Genomic DNA, 19,678 nt, shown 5'->3' on the forward strand with positions numbered 1-19,678 from the left:
AGGTTGTTTTAATCAAGGTCTCACCTGTCAAGGCAGAGTCAGTCAATCTCTCACCTGTCTGAAGACTTCTGCAGCATCTTTGAATCTCTCATTTTCTTTCAGGAAGGTCCCATATTTGGCATACCCATCCCACACGTTGGGGTTGAGTTTTATCACTTTCTTCATGAGAGTCTCTGCCTCGTCTTTCTTCTCCAACTGAAACAAGGAGTCAGTTCTTCACACTTCCCGTACAAATATGGCTTGATTCAGCTTACCAATGTTTCATTGATTTGTTCATTGTTTAAAGGACCTGTATGTTAATGGTTCTGGGTGTTTTAAATCCTGTATGGAGTAATTATCAAGTGTGATGTCATACTTTCAGTTCAAGCACAATTAAGAAGGCACAACAAAACAATAATGTCCACCTAAGGAAGCTGAAAACGCAGGGCAGAATATCTGGATTTAGCCATGTTCAGATCAAAATTGAAGAGGGAACTGATTTTTTTTGAGTTAAAAAGTACTAATTGCAGCTTGATTAGAAAGGAGCGAATGCTTATAAAACCCCAGATTAAATTATGAACGTCTCATCTGAATGAAACTGATCACATTTGCAGAACACTCTCCTACCAACAGTTAACTGAAGCCAGCTATGTCTGCTTTATCGTCACATCTCTCTCAAGCCATTGAAGATGCTGCATGTTTTCATCTGTTTAACTTTCGTTGAGAAAATATCCTAAACATACATAACTCTTTCCATTTGCATATTTATCCTTTACTTACATTTGCTGTGCAGGAGCAACCGCTGATGCCCAACCGAGAGCTAGCGATAGTCACTTTGATACATAAAGATATATTGCCATGCACTTCACTGTTGCTGATGTAGTAGCACATGTGAGTGAGTGAGTTTAGTTTTAGGCTGCCTTTAGCAATATTCCAGCAATACCATGGTGGGGGACACCAGAAATGGGCTTCACACGTACCCATGTGGGGAATCGAACCCGGTGTAGCAGGCTATTTCTTCCCCGGTCTAAACTTTTCCCAGGGGAGAATCTGGCCTAGGCCCGACTGTCCCCGGGAGGTTTTGTCCTAGGATATACTTACCCTGGGAAAGTTTGGGTTAGGCTAAAGTCTTGTCCCCCACACACACACACACCCCTAGGCCAAACTTTCCCCTGTTTAAACTAGGATATTTTGTTCTGTTTACTATGAAAAGTGTGGAGATTCTGGCCTAGCTAGGCTACTTCTTCCCCACCCTTGATTTTATATAAAAGGGGGAGATTCTGGCCTACCTACGCTACTTCTTCCCCACCCTTGTTTTTTATATCAAAGGGGAGATTCTGGCCTAGCTAGGCTACTTCTTCCTCCACCCTTGTTTTTATATCAAAGGGGAGATTCTGGCCTACCTAGGCTACTTCTTCCCCACCCTTGTTTTTTATATCAAAGGGAGATTCTGGCCTACCTAGGCTACTTCTTCCCTCACCCTTGTTTTTATATCAAAAGGGGAGATTCTGGCCTAGCTAGGCTACTTCTTCCTCACCCTTGTTTTATATCAAAGGGGAGATTCTGGCCTAGCTAGGCTACTTCTTCCCTCACCCTTGTTTTTATATCAAAAGGGGAGATTCTGGCCTAGCTAGGCTACTTCTTCCCTCACCCTTGTTTTATATCAAAGGGGAGATTCTGGCTACTTCCTAGCCTCAAAGGGGGCTAGGCTACTTCTTCCCCACCCTTGTTTTTATATCAAAAGGGGAGATTCTGGCCTACCTAGGCTACTTCTTCCCCACCCTTGTTTTTATATCAAAAGGGGAGATTCTGGCCTACCTAGGCTACTTCTTCCCCACCCTTGTTTTATATCAAAAGGGGAGATTCTGGCCTACCTAGGCTACTTCTTCCACACCCTTGTTTTTATATCAAAAGGGGGAGATTCTGGCCTACCTAGGCTACTTCTTCCTCACCCTTGTTTTTATATCAAAAGGGGAGATTCTGGCCTACCTAGGCTACTTCTTCCCCACCCTTGTTTTTATATCAAAAGGGGGAGATTCTGGCCTAGCTAGGCTACTTCTTCCCACCCTTGTTTTTATATCAAAAGGGGGAGATTCTGGCCTACCTAGGCTACTTCTTCCCCACCCTTGTTTTTTATATCAAAAAGGGGAGATTCTGGCCTACCTAGGCTACTTCTTCCCTCACCCTTGTTTTATATCAAAAGGGGAGATTCTGGCCTAGCTAGGCTACTTCTTTCCCCACCCTTGTTTTTATATCAAAAGGGGGAGATTCTGGCCTACCTAGGCTACTTCTTCCCCACCCTTGTTTTTATATCTAAAGGGGGAGATTCTGGCCTACCTAGGCTACTTCTTCCCCACCCTTGTTTTTATATCAAAAGGGGAGATTCTGGCCTACCTAGGCTACCTACCCTTCTTCCCCTACCCTTGTTTTTATATCAAAAGGGGAGATTCTGGCCTACCTAGGCTACTTCTTCCCACACCCTTGTTTTTATATCAAAGGGGAGATTCTGGCCTACCTAGGCTACTTCTTCCCCACCCTTGTTTTTATATCAAAAGGGGAGATTCTGGCCTAGCTAGGCTACTTCTTCCCCACCCTTGTTTTTATATCAAAAGGGGAGATTCTGGCCTAGCTAGGCTACTTCTTCCCCACCCTTGTTTTTATATCAAAAAGGGGAGATTCTGGCCTAGCTAGGCTACTTCTTCCCTCACCCTTGTTTTTATATCAAAAAGGGAGATTCTGGCCTACCTAGGCTACTTCTTCCCCACCCTTGTTTTTATATCAAAAGGGGAGATTCTGGCCTACCTAGGCTACTTCTTCCCCACCCTTGTTTTTATATCAAAGGGGAGATTCTGGCCTACCTAGGCTACTTCTTCCCCACCCTTGTGTCTTTTTATATCAAAGGGGAGATTCTGGCCTACCTAGGCTACTTCTTCCCCACCCTTGTTTTTATATCAAAAGGGGAGATTCTGGCCTACCTAGGCTACTTCTTCCCCACCCTTGTTTTTATATCAAAAGGGGGAGATTCTGGCCTACCTAGGCTACTTCTTCCCCACCCTTGTTTTTATATCAAAAGGGGGAGATTCTGGCCTACCTAGGCTACTTCTTCCCCACCCTTGTCTTTTATATCAAAAGGGGGAGATTCTGGCCTAGCTAGGCTACTTCTTCCTCACCCTTGTTTTTATATCAAAAGGGGAGATTCTGGCCCTAGCTAGGCTACTTCTTCCTCACCCTTGTTTTTATATCAAAGGGGGAGATTCTGGCCTACCTAGGCTACTTCTTCCCCACCCTTGTTTTTATATCAAAAGGGGGAGATTCTGGCCTACCTAGGCTACTTCTTCCCCACCCTTGTTTTTATATCAAAAGGGGGAGATTCTGGCCTACCTAGGCTACTTCTTCCCCACCCTTGTTTTTATATCAAAAGGGGGAGATTCTGGCCTACCTAGGCTACTTCTTCCCCACCCTTGTTTTTATATCAAAAGAGGGAGATTCTGGCCTACCTAGGCTACTTCTTCCCCAGCCCTTGTTTTTTATATCAAAGGGGAGATTCTGGCCTACCTAGGCTACTTCTTCCCCACCCTTGTTTTTATATCAAAAGGGGAGATTTATGGCCTACCTAGGCTACTTCTTCCCCACCCTTGTTTTATATCAAAAAGGGGAGATTCTGGCCTAGCTAGGCTACTTCTTCTCCACCCTTGTCCACCCTTGTTTTATATCAAAAGGGGAGATTCTGGCCTAGCTAGGCTACTTCTTCCTCACCCTTGTTTTTATATCAAAAGGGGAGATTCTGGCCTAGCTAGGCTACTTCTTCTTCCTCACCCTTGTTTTTATATCAAAAGGGGAGATTCTGGCCTAGCTAGGCTACTTCTTCCCTACCCTTGTTTTTATATCAAAAGGGGAGTTTCTGGCCTACCTAGGCTACTTCTTCCCCCCACCCTTGTTTTTATATCAAAGGGGAGATTCTGGCCTACCTAGGCTACTTCTTCCCCCACCCTTGTCTCTTATATCAAAGGGAGATTCTGGCCTACCTAGGCTACTTCTTCCCCACCCTTGTTTTTATATCAAAGGGGAGATTCTGGCCTACCTAGGCTACTTCTTCCCTCACCCTTGTTTTTATATCAAAAGGGGAGATTCTGGCCTACCTAGGCTACTTCTTCCCTACCCTTGTTTTTATATCAAAGGGGAGTTTCTGGCCTACCTAGGCTACTTCTTCCCCACACCCTTGTCTTTTATATCAAAAGGGGAGATTCAGGCCTACCTAGGCTACTTCTTCCCTACCCTTGTTTTTATATCAAAAGGGGAGATTCTGGCCTACCTAGGGCTACTTCTTCCTCACCCCTTGTTTTTATATCAAAGGGGAGATTCTGGCCTACCTAGGCTACTTCTTTCCCTACCCTTGTTTTTATATCAAAAGGGAGTTTCTGGCCTACCTAGGCTACTTCTTCCCCACCCTTGTCTTTATATCATATCAAAGGGGAGATTCTGGCCTAGCTAGGCTACTTCTTCCCCACCCTTGTTTTTTATATCAAAGGGAGATTCTGGCCTAGCTAGGCTACTTCTTCCCTCACCCTTGTTTTATATCAAAGGGGAGATTCTGGCCTACCTAGGCTACTTCTTCCTCACCCTTGTTTTTATATCAAAGGGAGATTCTGGCCTACCTAGGCTACTTCTTCCCCACCCTTGTTTTTATATCAAAAGGGGAGCTTCTGGCCTACCTAGGCTACTTCTTCCCCCACCCTTGTCTTTATATCAAAGGGGAGATTCAGGCCTACCTAGGCTACTTCTTCCCCTACCCTTGTTTTTATATCAAAAGGGGAGATTCTGGCCTACCTAGGCTACTTCTTCCTCAGCCCTTGTTTTTATATCAAAAGGGGAGATTCTGGCCTACCTAGGCTACTTCTTCCCTACCCTTGTTTTTATATCAAGGGGAGTTTATGGCCTACCTAGGCTACTTCTTCCCCCACCCTTGTTTTTATATCAAAAAGGGGAGATTCTGGCCTAGCTAGGCTACTCCTTCCCTCACCCTTGTCTTTTTATATCAAAGGGAGATTCTGGCCTACCTAGGCTACTTCTTCCCCACCCTTGTCTTTATATCAAAAGGGGGAGATTCTGGCCTAGCTAGGCTACTTCTTCCTCACCCTTGTTTTTATATCAAAGGGAGATTCTGGCCCTAATTAGGCTACTTCTTCCTCACCCTTGTTTTTATATCAAAGGGGGAGATTCTGGCCTAGCTAGGCTACTTCTTCCCTCGCCCTTGTTTTATATCAAAAAGGGGAGTTTCTGGCCTACCTAGGCTACTTCTTCCCCACCCTTGTTTTTATATCAAAGGGGGAGATTCTGGCCTACCTAGGCTACTTCTTCCCCACCCTTGTCTTTTATATCAAAGGGGAGATTCTGGCCTACCTAGGCTACTTCTTCCCTACCCTTGTTTTTTATATCAAAAGGGGAGATTCTGGCCTACCTAGGCTACTTCTTCCTCAGCCCTTGTTTTATATCAAAGGGGAGATTCTGGCCTACCTAGGCTACTTCTTCCCTACCCTTGTTTTTATATCAAAGGGGAGTTTCTGGCCTACCTAGGCTACTTCTTCCCCCACCCTTGTCTTTATATCAAAGGGGAGATTCTGGCCTAGCTAGGCTACTTCTTCCCCACCCTTGTTTTATATCAAAAGAGGGAGATTCTGGCCTAGGTAGGCTACTTCTTCCCTCACCCTTGTTTTTTATATCAAAGGGGAGATTTCTGGCCTAGCTAGGCTACTTCTTCCCTACCCTTGTTTTATATCAAAGGGAGATTCTGGCCTACCTAGGCTACTACTTCCCCACCCTTGTTTTTATATCAAAGGGAGATTCTGGCCACCTACCTAGGCTACTTCTTCCCCACCCTTGTCTTTATATCAAAGGGGGAGATTCTGGCCCTACCTAGGCTACTTCTTCCCTACCCTTGTTTTTATATCAAAGGGAGATTCTGGCCTACCTAGGCTACTTCTTCCCTAGCCCTTGTTTTATATCAAAGGGGAGATTCTGGCCTACCCTAGGCTACTTCTTCCCTACCCTTGTTTTTACATCAAAAAGGGAGTTTCTGGCCTACCTAGGCTACTTCTTCCCCACCCTTGTCTTTTTATATCAAAGGGGAGATTCTGGCCTAGCTAGGCTACTTCTTCCCCACCCTTGTTTTATATCAAAGAGGGAGATTCTGGCCTAGGTAGGCTACTTCTTCCCCTCACCCTTGTTTTTATATCAAAGTGGGGGAGATTCTGGCCCTAGCTAGGCTACTTCTTCCCTACCCTTGTTTTTATATCAAAGGGGGGAGATTCTGGCCTACCTAGGCTACTTCTTCCCCACCCTTGTCTTTTATATCAAAGTAAGGGATTCTGGCCTACCTAGGCTACTTCTTCCCTACCCTTGTTTTTATATCAAAGGGGAGATTCTGGCCTACCTAGGCTACTTCTTCCCCTACCCTTGTTTTATATCAAAGGGGAGATTCTGGCCTACCTAGGCTACTTCTTCCCTCAGCCCTTGTTTTTATATCAAAGGGAGATTCTGGCCTACCTAGGCTACTTCTTCCCTACCCTTGTTTTTATATCAAAGGGGAGTTTCTGGCCTACCTAGGCTACTTCTTCCCCCACCCTTGTCTTTATATCAAAGGGGAGATTCTGGCCTAGCTAGGCTACTTCTTCCCCACCCTTGTTTTTATATCAAAGGGAGATTCTGGCCTAGCTAGGCTACTTCTTCCTCACCCTTGTTTTTTATATCAAAGGGGAGATTCTGGCCTACCTAGGCTACTTCTTCCTCACCCTTGTTTTTATATCAAAAGGGGAGATTCTGGCCTACCTAGGCTACTTCTTCCTCACCCTTGTTTTATATCAAAGGGAGATTCTGGCCTACCTAGGCTACTTCTTCCCTACCCTTGTTTTTATATCAAGGGGAGTTTCTGGCCTACCTAGGCTACTTCTTCCCCACCCTTGTCTTTTTATATCAAAGGGAGATTCAGGCCACCTAGGCTACTTCTTCCCTACCCTTGTTTTTTTATATCAAAAGGGAGATTCTGGCCTACCTAGGCTACTTCTTCCTCAGCCCTTGTTTTTATATCAAAGGGGAGATTCTGGCCTACCTAGGGGTGCTTCTTCCCTACCCTTGTTTTTATATCAAAGGGGTTTCCCACAGTTTCTGGCCTTCCCCACCCTTGTCTTTATATCAAAGGGGAGAGGCCCTAGCTTCTTCCCCACCACCCTTGTTTTTATATCAAAGGGAGATTCTGGCCTAGCTAGGCTACTTCTTCCCCCACCCTTGTTTTATATCAAAAGGGAGATTCTGGCTTACCCTAGGCTACTTCTTCCTCACCCTTGTTTTTATATCAAAGGGGAGATTCTGGGCCTACACCTAGGCTGCTTCTTCCCCTACCCTTGTTTTATATCAAAGGGGTTTTCACTGGGCCTACCTAGGCTGCTTCTTCCCCCACCCTTGTCTTTTATATCAAAGGGGAGATTCAGGCCCTGCTAGGCTACTTCTTCCCTACCCTTGTTTTTATATCAAAGGGAGATTCTGGCCTACCTAGGCTACTTCTTACTCGCCCTTGTTTTTATATCAAAGGGGAGATTCTGGCCTACCTAGGCTACTTCTTCCCTACCCTTGTTTTATATCAAAGGGAGTTTCTGGCCTACCTAGGCTACTTCTTCCCATCACCCTTGTCTTTTATATCAAAGGGGAGATTCTGGCCTACCTAGGCTACTTCTTCCCCACCCTTGTTTTATATCAAAGTGGGGAGATTCTGGCCTACCTAGGCTACTTCTTCCTCCACCCTTGTTTTTTATATCAAAGGGAGATTCTGGCCTAGCTAGGCTACTTCTTCCCTCACCCTTGTTTTTTATATCAAAGGGGAGATTCTGGCCTACCTAGGCTACTTCTTCCTCACCCTTGTTTTTATATCAAAGGGAGATTCTGGCCTACCTAGGCTACTTCTTCCCCACCCTTGTTTTTTATATCAAAGGGGAGATTCTGGCCTACCTAGGCTACTTCTTCCACACCCTTGTTTTATATCAAAGGGGGATTCTGGCCTACCTAGGCTACTTCTTCCCCACCCTTGTTTTTATATCAAAGGGAGATTCTGGCCTACCCTAGGCTACTTCTTCCCTACCCTTGTTTTTTTATATCAAAGGGGAGATTCTGGCCTACCTAGGCTACTTCTTCCTCACCCTTGTTTTTATATCAAAAGGGGAGATTCTGGCCTACCTAGGCTACTTCTTCCCCACCCTTGTTTTTATATCAAAGGGAGATTCTGGCCTACCTAGGCTACTTCTTCCCCACCCTTGTTTTTATATCAAAAGGGGGAGATTCTGGCCTACCTAGGCTACTTCTTCCCCACCCTTGTTTTTATATCAAAAGGGGGAGATTCTGGCCTACCTAGGCTACTTCTTCCCCACCCTTGTTTTTATATCAAAGGGGAGATTCTGGCCTACCTAGGCTACTTCTTCCCCACCCTTGTTTTTATATCAAAGGGGAGATTCTGGCCCTAGCTAGGCTACTTCTTTCCCACCCTTGTTTTTATATCAAAGGGGGAGATTCTGGCCTAGCTAGGCTACTTCTTCCCCTACCTTTGTTTTTATATCAAAGGGGAGATTCTGGCCTACCTAGGCTACTTCTTCCCCACCCTTGTTTTTATATCAAAGGGAGATTCTGGCCTACCTAGGCTACTTCTTCCCCACCCTTGTTTTTATATCAAAGGGGAGATTCTGGCCTACCTAGGCTACTTCTTCCCCACCCTTGTTTTTATATCAAAAGGGGGAGATTCTGGCCTACCTAGGCTACTTCTTCCTCACCCTTGTTTTTATATCAAAAGGGGGAGATTCTGGCCTACCTAGGCTACTTCTTCCCCACCCTTGTTTTTATATCAAAAGGGGGAGATTCTGGCCTACCTAGGCTACTTCTTCCCCACCCTTGTTTTATATCAAAGGGGAGATTCTGGCCTAGCTAGGCTACTTCTTCCCCACCCTTGTTTTATATCAAAGGGGAGATTCTGGCCTACCTAGGCTACTTCTTCCTCACCCTTGTTTTTTTATATCAAAAGGGGAGATTCTGGCCTACCTAGGCTACTTCTTCCTCACCCTTGTTTTTATATCAAAGGGAGATTCTGGCCTACCTAGGCTACTTCTTCCCCACCCTTGTTTTATATCAAAGGGGGAGATTCTGGCCTACCTAGGCTACTTCTTCCCACACCCTTGTTTTTATATCAAAGGGGAGATTCTGGCCTACCTAGGCTACTTCTTCCCCCACCCTTGTTTTTTATATCAAAGGGGAGATTCTGGCCTACCTAGGCTACTTCTTCCCTCACCCTTGTTTTTTATATCAAAGGGGGAGATTCTGGCCTACCTAGGCTACTTCTTCCCCCACCCTTGTTTTTATATCAAAGGGGGGAGATTCTGGCCTACCTAGGCTACTTCTTCCCCACCCTTGTCTTTTATATCAAAGGGGAGATTCTGGCCTAGCTAGGCTACTTCTTCCCCACCCTTGTTTTTATATCAAAGGGGAGATTCTGGCCTAGCTAGGCTACTTCTTCCCTCACCCTTGTTTTATATCAAAGGGGAGATTCTGGCCTACCTAGGCTACTTCTTCCCCACCCTTGTTTTTATATCAAAGGGGAGATTCTGGCCTACCCTAGGCTACTTCTTCCCCACCCTTGTTTTATATCAAAAGGGAGATTCTGGCCTAGCTAGGCTACTTCTTCCCTCACCCTTGTTTTTATATCAAAGGGGAGATTCTGGGCCTAGCTAGGCTACTTCTTCCCCCACCCTTGTTTTATATCAAAGGGGAGATTCTGGCCTACCTAGGCTACTTCTTCCCACACCCTTTTTTTTATATCAAAGGGGGAGATTCTGGCCTACCTAGGCTACTTCTTCCCCCACCCTTGTTTTTATATCAAAGGGGAGATTCTGGCCTACCTAGGCTACTTCTTCCCTCACCCTTGTTTTTATATCAAAGGGGAGATTCTGGCCTACCTAGGCTACTTCTTCCTCACCCTTGTTTTTATATCAAAGGGAGATTCTGGCCTAGCTAGGCTACTTCTTCCCCACCCTTGTTTTTATATCAAAGGGGAGATTCTGGCCTACCTAGGCTACTTCTTCCCTCACCCTTGTTTTTATATCAAAGGGGAGATTCTGGCCTAGCTAGGCTACTTCTTCCCTCACCCTTGTTTTTATATCAAAAGGGGGAGATTCTGGCCTACCTAGGCTACTTCTTCCCCACCCTTGTCTTTATATCAAAAGGGGGAGATTCTGGCCTAGCTAGGCTACTTCTTCCCCTCACCCTTGTTTTTATATCAAAAGGGGGAGATTCTGGCCTAGCTAGGCTACTTCTTCCTCACCCTTGTCTTTATATCAAAAGGGGGAGATTCTGGCCTAGCTAGGCTACTTCTTCCCCACCCTTGTTTTTATATCAAAAGGGGGAGATTCTGGCCTACCTAGGCTACTTCTTCCCCACCCTTGTTTTTATATCAAAGGGGGAGATTCTGGCCTAGCTAGGCTACTTCTTCCCTCACCCTTGTTTTATATCAAAGGGGGAGATTCTGGCCTAGCTAGGCTACTTCTTCCTCACCCTTGTTTTTTATATCAAAAGGGAGATTCTGGCCTAGCTAGGCTACTTCTTCCCTCACCCTTGTTTTTTTATATCAAAGGGGAGATTCTGGCCTAGCTGGGCTACTTCTTCCTCACCCTTGTTTTTATATCAAAAGGGGGAGATTCTGGCCTAGCTAGGCTACTTCTTTCTCACCCTTGTCTTTATATCAAAAGGGGGAGATTCTGGCCTAGCTAGGCTACTTCTTTCCTCACCCTTGTTTTTATATCAAAAGGGGGAGATTCTGGCCTAGCTAGGCTACTTCTTCTCACCCTTGTTTTTATATCAAAAGGGGGAGATTCTGGCCTAGCTAGGCTACTTCTTTCTCACCCTTGTTTTTATATCAAAAGGGGGAGATTCTGGCCTACCTAGGCTACTTCTCCCCACCTTTGTTTTTAATGAAAGTTGTTTACATCTGCTTCCAACTGTTAAGTTGATGTCGCCGACATGGATGCCATATTCAAAGCCATGAGTTAGGGAATAAAATTTTGAATGGATATGGACATCCAAGTAAAAACTGGGTATTTAGTTAAAGTTTGAATATAGTAATGATTTTGAGATAAGCCAATTTGGAGTAAGTGGGGATAAGTAAATTATTGAAATACAAAAATAAGTAAATGATAATATAAAACAATAGTAATGATATAATATCTTTGCTTTTATGCTTGCTTTTCTTTTTAATCTCACCTTATAGAAGGGTATTGAAACAAAATGTGAACCATGTACATGTTATATATGAAGATGAAGATGACCTGTAAATTGTTAATGGAACTTGACATCAACATGAATATCTTATCAATGTGTTCACGTGAATAGCTATGTCTTGTTTTTGTTTCTTGTTTCTTCAAGATGAACATAAACATGAAAACAAGATTTGGGAAGAAACAGCCTAGCTTGGCCAGAATCTCCTTCTTTTGATATAAGAACAAGGCTTTGAAACAAATAGCCTTTAAGTTGATTCAAGGGTGGGAAAAGTTTGGCCTAGGACAAACTTTCCCTGGGGAAGATTAAGCATAGGGGGGGAAAGTTTGGCCTAGGTTAAAGTTTCCCCGGGGAAGGTTTGGCCAGGGGGAAAGTTTGGCCTGTTACACTGGGTCTTCAGTGAGACCATAGACCACCTTACCCACTAGGCTACCCCACTGCCCCAACTTACCTTAGCCTTCACCTCAGCCAGAGTGAGAAGGGCCATGACAAAGTACGGGTCAATCTGGACAGCCTTTTCCAAGTAGCTCTCAGCTGATTCCATCTGGTTGATCTCTTGATTCAAGCTGCCCAGGCGCAGGTTGATCTCAGCACTCTCTGCACACAACATGAACATTTGCTTCACTTCAGAGGCCCAAATAAGCTGCGTATCCAGGTAAAATACGCAATAAAAATTTCCAATTATGCATTGAAAAATAATTGTTGCATACAAATTACACATTTAAACTGTTAGATACGCAAATAGTTTAAAACAAATGCGTACGGAATATACTTATAAAAATCGCTTGAGTAATGAAAAAGACATCGATTGCTATCAAGTTGTACTGTTAGTATAGGACAAGTGTTGTACTGTCAGTATAGGATGACTGATTTTTTATGAAATCATTTCCCTTATATTTAAGTTGGTTTTGATTAGGTATGACTTAAGGCAGAACATACCTGCTTAGTAAACTTACTCAATGACACAATACTTAGGTGAGTAAAATGACTGAAATAAGTACATACTTGAAAGCAGTGGGTAACGGAAAATGAAATACCCACTCAACATTCATAATACCCACTCAAAAAAATAAAATACAGTGGGTACAGTACCCACATTAGCTAAATCTTATCTGGAGCTCTGTTCACTTAATGCCTTCTTTAAGATATTTTTCAAAGACTGATTTCCAAGTGGCATTTTGGTGTCTTAGCAATTGCTCAAGACACTTAAAACTTGTACTGAATTCATACCACGGGTGAGTGACTTGTTTTCACATCAAGATCTCCTGTTTGTTTCAGGTCTGTCGTCCAAGGTTCTGCTGGAGCAGAGTATAGTACAGGGTAGAAGTAGGAGAACTCACCTGGATACATGTCCAGTACTTTAAACATAAGCTCCATCCTGTCAATCACAGTTGTCTCCCCTTTCTCTCTCAGGCTACTTTCTGTAAACATACATCCACTTTCATGTATCTTGTTTGACAAGCTACAGATATTTGGTTTGTGGTATCAGTAATACGTGCCATATTCCTGTACGTCATATGCCCAGGACCTGTCCAACACCTGTCTTGACCCTTGAAACCCAAACTTGGTCAAAATCCGAAGTTGTGTATTTGTTTACAACCCAAATTTTAACCAAGTGTGGATGCTACTTCACATGTGCCCATCTAAAATTTAGTCAGAATCCATTGGCATATATTTGTCTAGAAACTCCAAATTTTGGATGTTACTTCACAAGATGATCCAGTCCTTGTTTCAAGCCTGTTTATGGTGCAGACAAAAGTGTGGTCTAATAGTGGACTCAATTTTGCTGTAATCAAATCTTTTCCTCTGATATGAAACCCTCCCATGTAAAGACCTACAGGCACCTCGATAAGCAATTACATGGTGAACTGAGAGCTATGACCACCAAATGTAACACCTAAAGAAAGCCAGGGTTTCTGATTCATTCAGATGTCAGCAGGCTAAGATGATTCAGCTTCATTTCTGTACCATCTTGTTTGGAAATTTCAATCTTTAACAAGAAAACTGTCACAGAGAACATTACACACACTTGATAATACATGCATTTGGCATATAAATGCTATGGCATTAGAAATGCCTAGATACTTAAAGTGACTGCAAAAATTTGCAACCTCATATTTTTGCATTTAGAACTCTCTGATTATGTTTGTTTTCAAGGTACAGGAATCAGATATTCTGCCTGAATGCTTAGCAGCCTCATCCTGGTTAAAGAAATCAGACTTGCTGTGGAGGTGACCACAGATCTTCATATCACACTGCGTGATATTGTATAAGAAAGAAAGATCTGGGCCTAGATTTTCGAAGCTCTCTTAGAGCTAAGATAGTCGTAAGTGCCATTCATTAACATTAACTTACGACTATCTTAGCGTTAAGAGAGCTTCGAAAATCTAGGCCCTGGATTTTATGACCTAGGTCTTGACCTACTGCTCTTCCATCAAACAGCAGAGATCACAACATATTTTCCCTGGATTTTCTTTCACCAAATTATCACTGCATTTCATATTCTTGTGACATCTTATAATCATAATTTCTCAGAGAAAGAGAACAGCATTTCAGTAACATCAGCTTATAGAAGAAGGGGAACCTGGAGTTTTGCAGGTCTTTGATAAAACACAAAGCTGCTGAATTCCTTAAGCCGGGGAATGGAATTGAAACCACACCCAAAAACATAATCAGGTTGAATGGAATTTGAACCAAAGATTGTTCTGAAATTTTGATTCCTTTAACAAAAAGGTTACACATCCCCCATATTTTGACAAATGGCACCCTGACAGGACAATTCTAGGCGTGAGTTCTCACCTTCATAAATATACTTCATAGCATCAGTGACTGCCTCTTTCTTCTGGATACCAATGGCTATAGTGTCTCCAATGTTGATGGTCCCATGGTACACTCCTTCAGGCTGGGGAGGACAAGTGAGTGAGTCTGTTGAGTTTGATGCCAATTTGAATATTACCATATTTCCCTTCTCATCACAAAAGGACGATGAGCCAAGGTCCAATTTTATACAGAAATTCTTTGAGATCTTGAGTGTGGCCTTTTGTATAAGGCCACACTCAATACACCAGCTATATGTAGGCAGTCTGTATATAATCAGGTCTGGGCCAGACAATCCAGTGATTGACATCATGAGCCTTGACCTAGGATACACAGCTGGGATATGATGACATTTTATCACTTTGCCTGTGGTACGTCAGCGTTAAAGTACAGGACTTATAATCATCTTTGTCAACATAATGATTTATAAATGTTATAATAGCGATAACATAGGTCATTATAGTGGTTTGTAAAATCACATTGATATTTTGATCAACATTCCATGCTATAAGGATAAAATTAACCAAATCTGACTACCTAATCCATTTTGTCACCTTTCACAGAAATCAAAGGCTAGGGGACCGATAACAGCCTATAGGTACAATAATGGTCTGGAAACAAACCATACCCTCTTTTGAATTCAAAATTGTCGAGGAAAAATAAAATAAAATATAATTTCTTTTATTGCATTGCAAAATGCACCAGTTCAGCATTAGCCTGGTGTGCATACAAAGTTTCAACATGAAATTTTGAATGCTGTATAAGATTACTCTTTGGAATTGTACCCTATGTCCAACTAAAAATAATAATATTTAAAAAAATTCTGAATAGCAAAAGGCAGTCTTACATATTTTAATTCAATTATAAAAATTTAAAAGATTTTATATTGTTGGGTTTAAATCAGTAATTATCCTCTGAAAATATATTAGTAAACAGAGGATACTAAATGACCTTCCGTGTAATACCAATTTTATATAACAAGTTAATGATTTGATACTAAATCTTTCACGAGTTTAATAAAAATGGTATTTCACAGAAGAGAGTTTAGTTTGTGTTCATTACTCAAGGAACATCAATTGATAGAAACTGCCTACAGTGTGATGACTCTCATATCAATTATTCAGCCAGTCAGGCAAGGTCTAATACCATTGCGACAGAGGCATTAGCATTGTGGATGTCATAACTGTAACCAATATGACATCATATGTCTAGCGGTATTACACTAGTGTAATATTGCAACAAAAATATTACATTGCAGTATCTTCCATGGGCCAGTAATAAACACATAGTATCTGTTAGTTAGGCAGCAGACAGCAGACAGTAGACAGTAAACTGACCAGGTAGAGTATCTCGCCTGGTTCCTGAATACACTCCGTTGGCTTTTCTTTTTTTGTCAGGTTTGGGTACAGATTGTGATACCAGTCTAGTTGCCCATATCCTGGGGACACACCTGTAACATATATACAGGTAACATGTACATTCAGTGATGATAGTTAGGGAGATCACTTTGATACGCAAATTTCCTCTATCAGATAGCCTGGAGTCCACTACTTTCATGTAAACCTTGGATTTGTTGTCTATTTCAGGCCTGTATGGAATGAAGGCCTGGTGTTTATTTTGTTTTTACTGACACTATGAAGACTCCAAAATCTTACAATTATGCATGGGGTACAATTACAGCCCACCTTGTTGAAATAAAAACAAACAAATAATTATTTTTTTAAAAATGCCAACATATAAAATCATCATCATCATCATCATCATCATCATCATCATCATCATCATCATCATCATCATCATCATCCAACTATTATAATATATTTGACATAACAGTAATATCACTTTACTGGTACACCAGTTAGCAACCAACCCCTATTTTCTGTAAGTGAGCTGCCAAAAAAATGAAGGTGTATGACCAAGATTGACTTTTAGCTAAAAATGAAAGAAACAATGAATATTTATTTGATGGTGATATATTTGATGGGGAAAAGTTTGCAGTTTTACGAAAAACGATTTGAACCTTACTTGTTCATCCCACTTTCAAGAGTATACTTTTTTTGACTGGTAGTTTGTGTCACCTCAACAGAAACAATAGTTACATTGTAACAGGACAAAAAACGGGCAGACAACTCACCGCCTGGGGGGTTTTGGTCAATGTTGTACAGGAACCATCGCTTGCACCCGAAAATGACGGCGTTCCAGGCATCAGCATGGTTGTGGAAGCTGATTCCCGTACCAGTAGACCCCAGGAAAAACAGGCTGTCTTCTAGATTGTTCTGGGAACAAACACAACTGCCAATGTTACTGTCATTTCAAGATAAAAATGAGACAGAGTGGCCCAATTATCGAAGGCTTCTTTCCACATAAGCTGACATGATATGGTGGAAATACTGTTCACTGGGCATTTGTACAACTCTTTCTACAACTCCAGCAAAACTATCCAACTGTACTATGGTGATTAAACAACATATTGCAAACATGAATAAGTGCACAAATGACAAACAAGTTAATGAATATCACAAGTTTAGCAGATTCTTTCCATAAAACGGAAAAAAAAAAATGAAATATACAAAATATACACTAGCATCAAATAAACAATAAACCAAAATTGTAATCTGATGATAAAAGAACTAAACATATGGTGTAAAATTTCACTCTGACACTAACTTGATGTGTTTATATTAATGTAATTATCAGTTTTCAGTCGTACCAAATCCTATTTCAACCAACCCACTGACAGTTGTAAGAAAATGTAAATATAAATATGTATGGGTTGACCTATTTTCCGACCCTAAAAATTAATCCTAAATACACCCATAAACCTTGAAAAAATATGATAGTCAGATAATTATCAAGAAGTTCAGACCGGAATAATACCCATGATGATAGGTGGTAGATACGAACAATATCACACAAGCATCAGGCAGGTACAGACAAGTGTGCTGTTATCAAAACAACATGTGTGCAACTTGCATTAAGTAATACAGTTGCAAGTTACGCAGGATAATCGAGGTAGTTTATCACCTTTATCTTGCTTCAACTGCTCTCGCCCTCTGTCACAGGGGAACACTGTTCTAGCATTGATGGTGTGAAGAAGTGTGGTAAATATGTGACTGATTACAGGCAGTCGGTAAATACATTAGTGGTCGTGCTGATAACAACAATCTTATCCAGCTGTAGGTGTGTACGTATTCGCATCATGTCTTGACAGTTATATTACACACCGCGGAACTGTGCTTTGTTTTAGATTAAGACACTGGCAGAGGGAAAATATGGATTTATTACTTATTTATTTATGTTCGTGTGTCCAAGGGTGTTTATTCCCTGAATAATCATTCCAATTCATAAAAGTTTTTTTACTGAGGAAGGTTCACTAAGTGTGTTTTTTACTGCTATACAGTCCTATTATCAAAGCTTAATAGGTTTTATACTCTCCCAAAAAAGAAACGCATCAGGAAAATAGCAATTTCATGTAGCAATGAATTAAAACGTGATTCATTTTACAAAAGATTTTGCTCTGTTTATGAGTCCTATGGTGTTTATGTTTTGAAACATCACAACAAAACGCACCATCCATAAAATACCCGTATTTAACACCATGATTTCCAATTTCGGTGTTTAGTGTCACGGAATACACAATTCACATGTAATGCACGTGAAAGTTGGGGATCAGATAGTCTCAATGATGGGTATAAAAGGTTGATCACTGTCTGTCGATTATTCACTGTATTTGGAATATTGTTGACGAACACAAAATGCCACGTCTAAGTGAAGCCAACCGTCATATCGCCATTGGTTTGCTTGAAGCTGGCCAGTCTCAACGTGCAGTTGCCCGACGCATGAATGTTCACCAAAGCACCATTTCACGGCTCTGGGAGAGATATGGCTGGCAGAATCGCGGTAGCAGATGCCCCTAAGTAGTTCGCGACCTGGAGGCGACCACTCGCGGCGCCAGGATCGCTACATCCGGTACATCACCTGCGTCATCGAACAGCTACGGCGACCAGTACCGCTTCGACAAATACCGGATTGAGGAGGCTTTCTGCACAGATCATCAGGAACAGGTTGAGAGAGGCTGGTTTACGTGCCAGAAGACCTTATTTTGGCCCTGTGCTTGACAACAACATCGTCGATATCGAGTTCAATGGTGCACCAACGTTCAGGCCTGGAACCTACCGAATTGGCGTAGAATCTGGTTCAGTGGCGAATCACGATTTCTATTTGAGCACGCGATGGAAGAATGCCGGTGTACAGGCGTCGGCGTGAAGCGTTTCACCGGCGCCTGCGTTCCCCAGGTGGACAGATTCGGCCGGGGCAGTGTTATGATGTGGGGGCGATCACCTGCCATAGGAGAAGTGATTTGGTGATGATCCAGGGCAACCTGACAGCTCAGCGGTACTGTGGCCGAAATCCACGCCCACACCTCCTTCCAATCATTGATCGCCAGAGGGAATTGTTTCAACAGGACAATGCCAGGCCCCACACAGCACGTCACACTAGAGACTTCCTCCAGAACCACAACATCAATGTGCTCCCCTGGCCCTCAAGATCAGCGGACTTAAACCCGATCGAACATCTGTGGGATGCCCTGGACAGACAGGTGTGACGCCATAACCCTCAGCCCCAGACACTTCAGCAACTCGCACAGGCACTACAGGCAGAGTGGGCTGTGATTGGGCAACACGAGATTCTGAGACTTATTCGTTCGATGCCGAGGCGATGCCGTGCAGTTCTGGATGCCCACGGTGGTCACACGAGGTATTGACTTCAGCGCCACCACACGTCTCCATGTGACACTCAAACTGACTTTCCTCGAGTTGGTGACAAAAACGGATAAGTCTGCATTCCCAGTGTGCAATTTCGCTATATTTCACTGACTCATAAAGCCTACAAGATGTTTCAAAATAAACATAAAAATACAGTTGAAATTCCTATATGCGTTTCTTTCTTGGGAGAGTATATATATGCTTTATATTAAGTTTGTTCACATTCAAATCACATTATACAGGAAGAAATAACATGGAAAAAGACTGTAGTCAATGCTAAATGTACACTCGTATTTAAGCTGAATAGTTTGTTTTCCTGTTGACATTGCGACCAGCAATATTCCAACAACGTGAAGGCAGTCTTTCAATAAAAAAACATCTGTTTCTAAAAAAGGATTAAAAAACTAATTTGTCTTCAGGTTTTACCACACAAAAAAAAGAACAAGCTCAGCTGCTCAAAGGTGCTTTGTTTTTCCCTTGATCACTGGATGTCAATCTCAAAGGCACGTCGTATTATCAATCTCAACTCCATGGGGATCATACAACTCTTGCAGCCACTAGGCGCACAGAGTTAGTGTAGCTTTCCCATCCTTACGAGGTACCCATTCACAGTTGTTTGGACTGAGACACATAGTCACAGTACTTTGTCCAAGTTTACTGCACGTTACTGTACCCGCAACTGGGTATTTGCACATATTCATGTGGCTACCATCTGGTCATATATACCAACAGAATCAAGGGTACTTTTAAGTGCACAGGGTTGTGTACTGGGGCTCGTAACACGAAGCATTCGCTAAACAATCGTTAAGCGTTCG

At 42.5% G+C, this 19,678-nt stretch overlaps 1 protein-coding gene across 1 annotated transcript in view; it reads right to left on the reverse strand.

The window, feature by feature from the left end:
* The window catches only part of LOC124267466 (F-box protein At5g06550-like), a 40,130-nt gene that overhangs the window by 1,727 nt on the left and 18,725 nt on the right, over window positions 1-19,678 (reverse strand). Inside the window, 6 exon segments of the mRNA XM_046702386.1 lie at window positions 55-195; window positions 11,732-11,877; window positions 12,621-12,701; window positions 14,080-14,182; window positions 15,435-15,547; window positions 16,232-16,373. Coding sequence (XP_046558342.1) covers window positions 55-195; window positions 11,732-11,877; window positions 12,621-12,701; window positions 14,080-14,182; window positions 15,435-15,547; window positions 16,232-16,373 — 726 coding nt within the window.

Source organism: Haliotis rubra, unplaced genomic scaffold (genome assembly GCF_003918875.1).
Source record: "Haliotis rubra isolate DU_JTF1 unplaced genomic scaffold, ASM391887v1 Scf1312, whole genome shotgun sequence".
In the NCBI taxonomy this organism is placed as follows: domain Eukaryota; kingdom Metazoa; phylum Mollusca; class Gastropoda; order Lepetellida; family Haliotidae; genus Haliotis; species Haliotis rubra.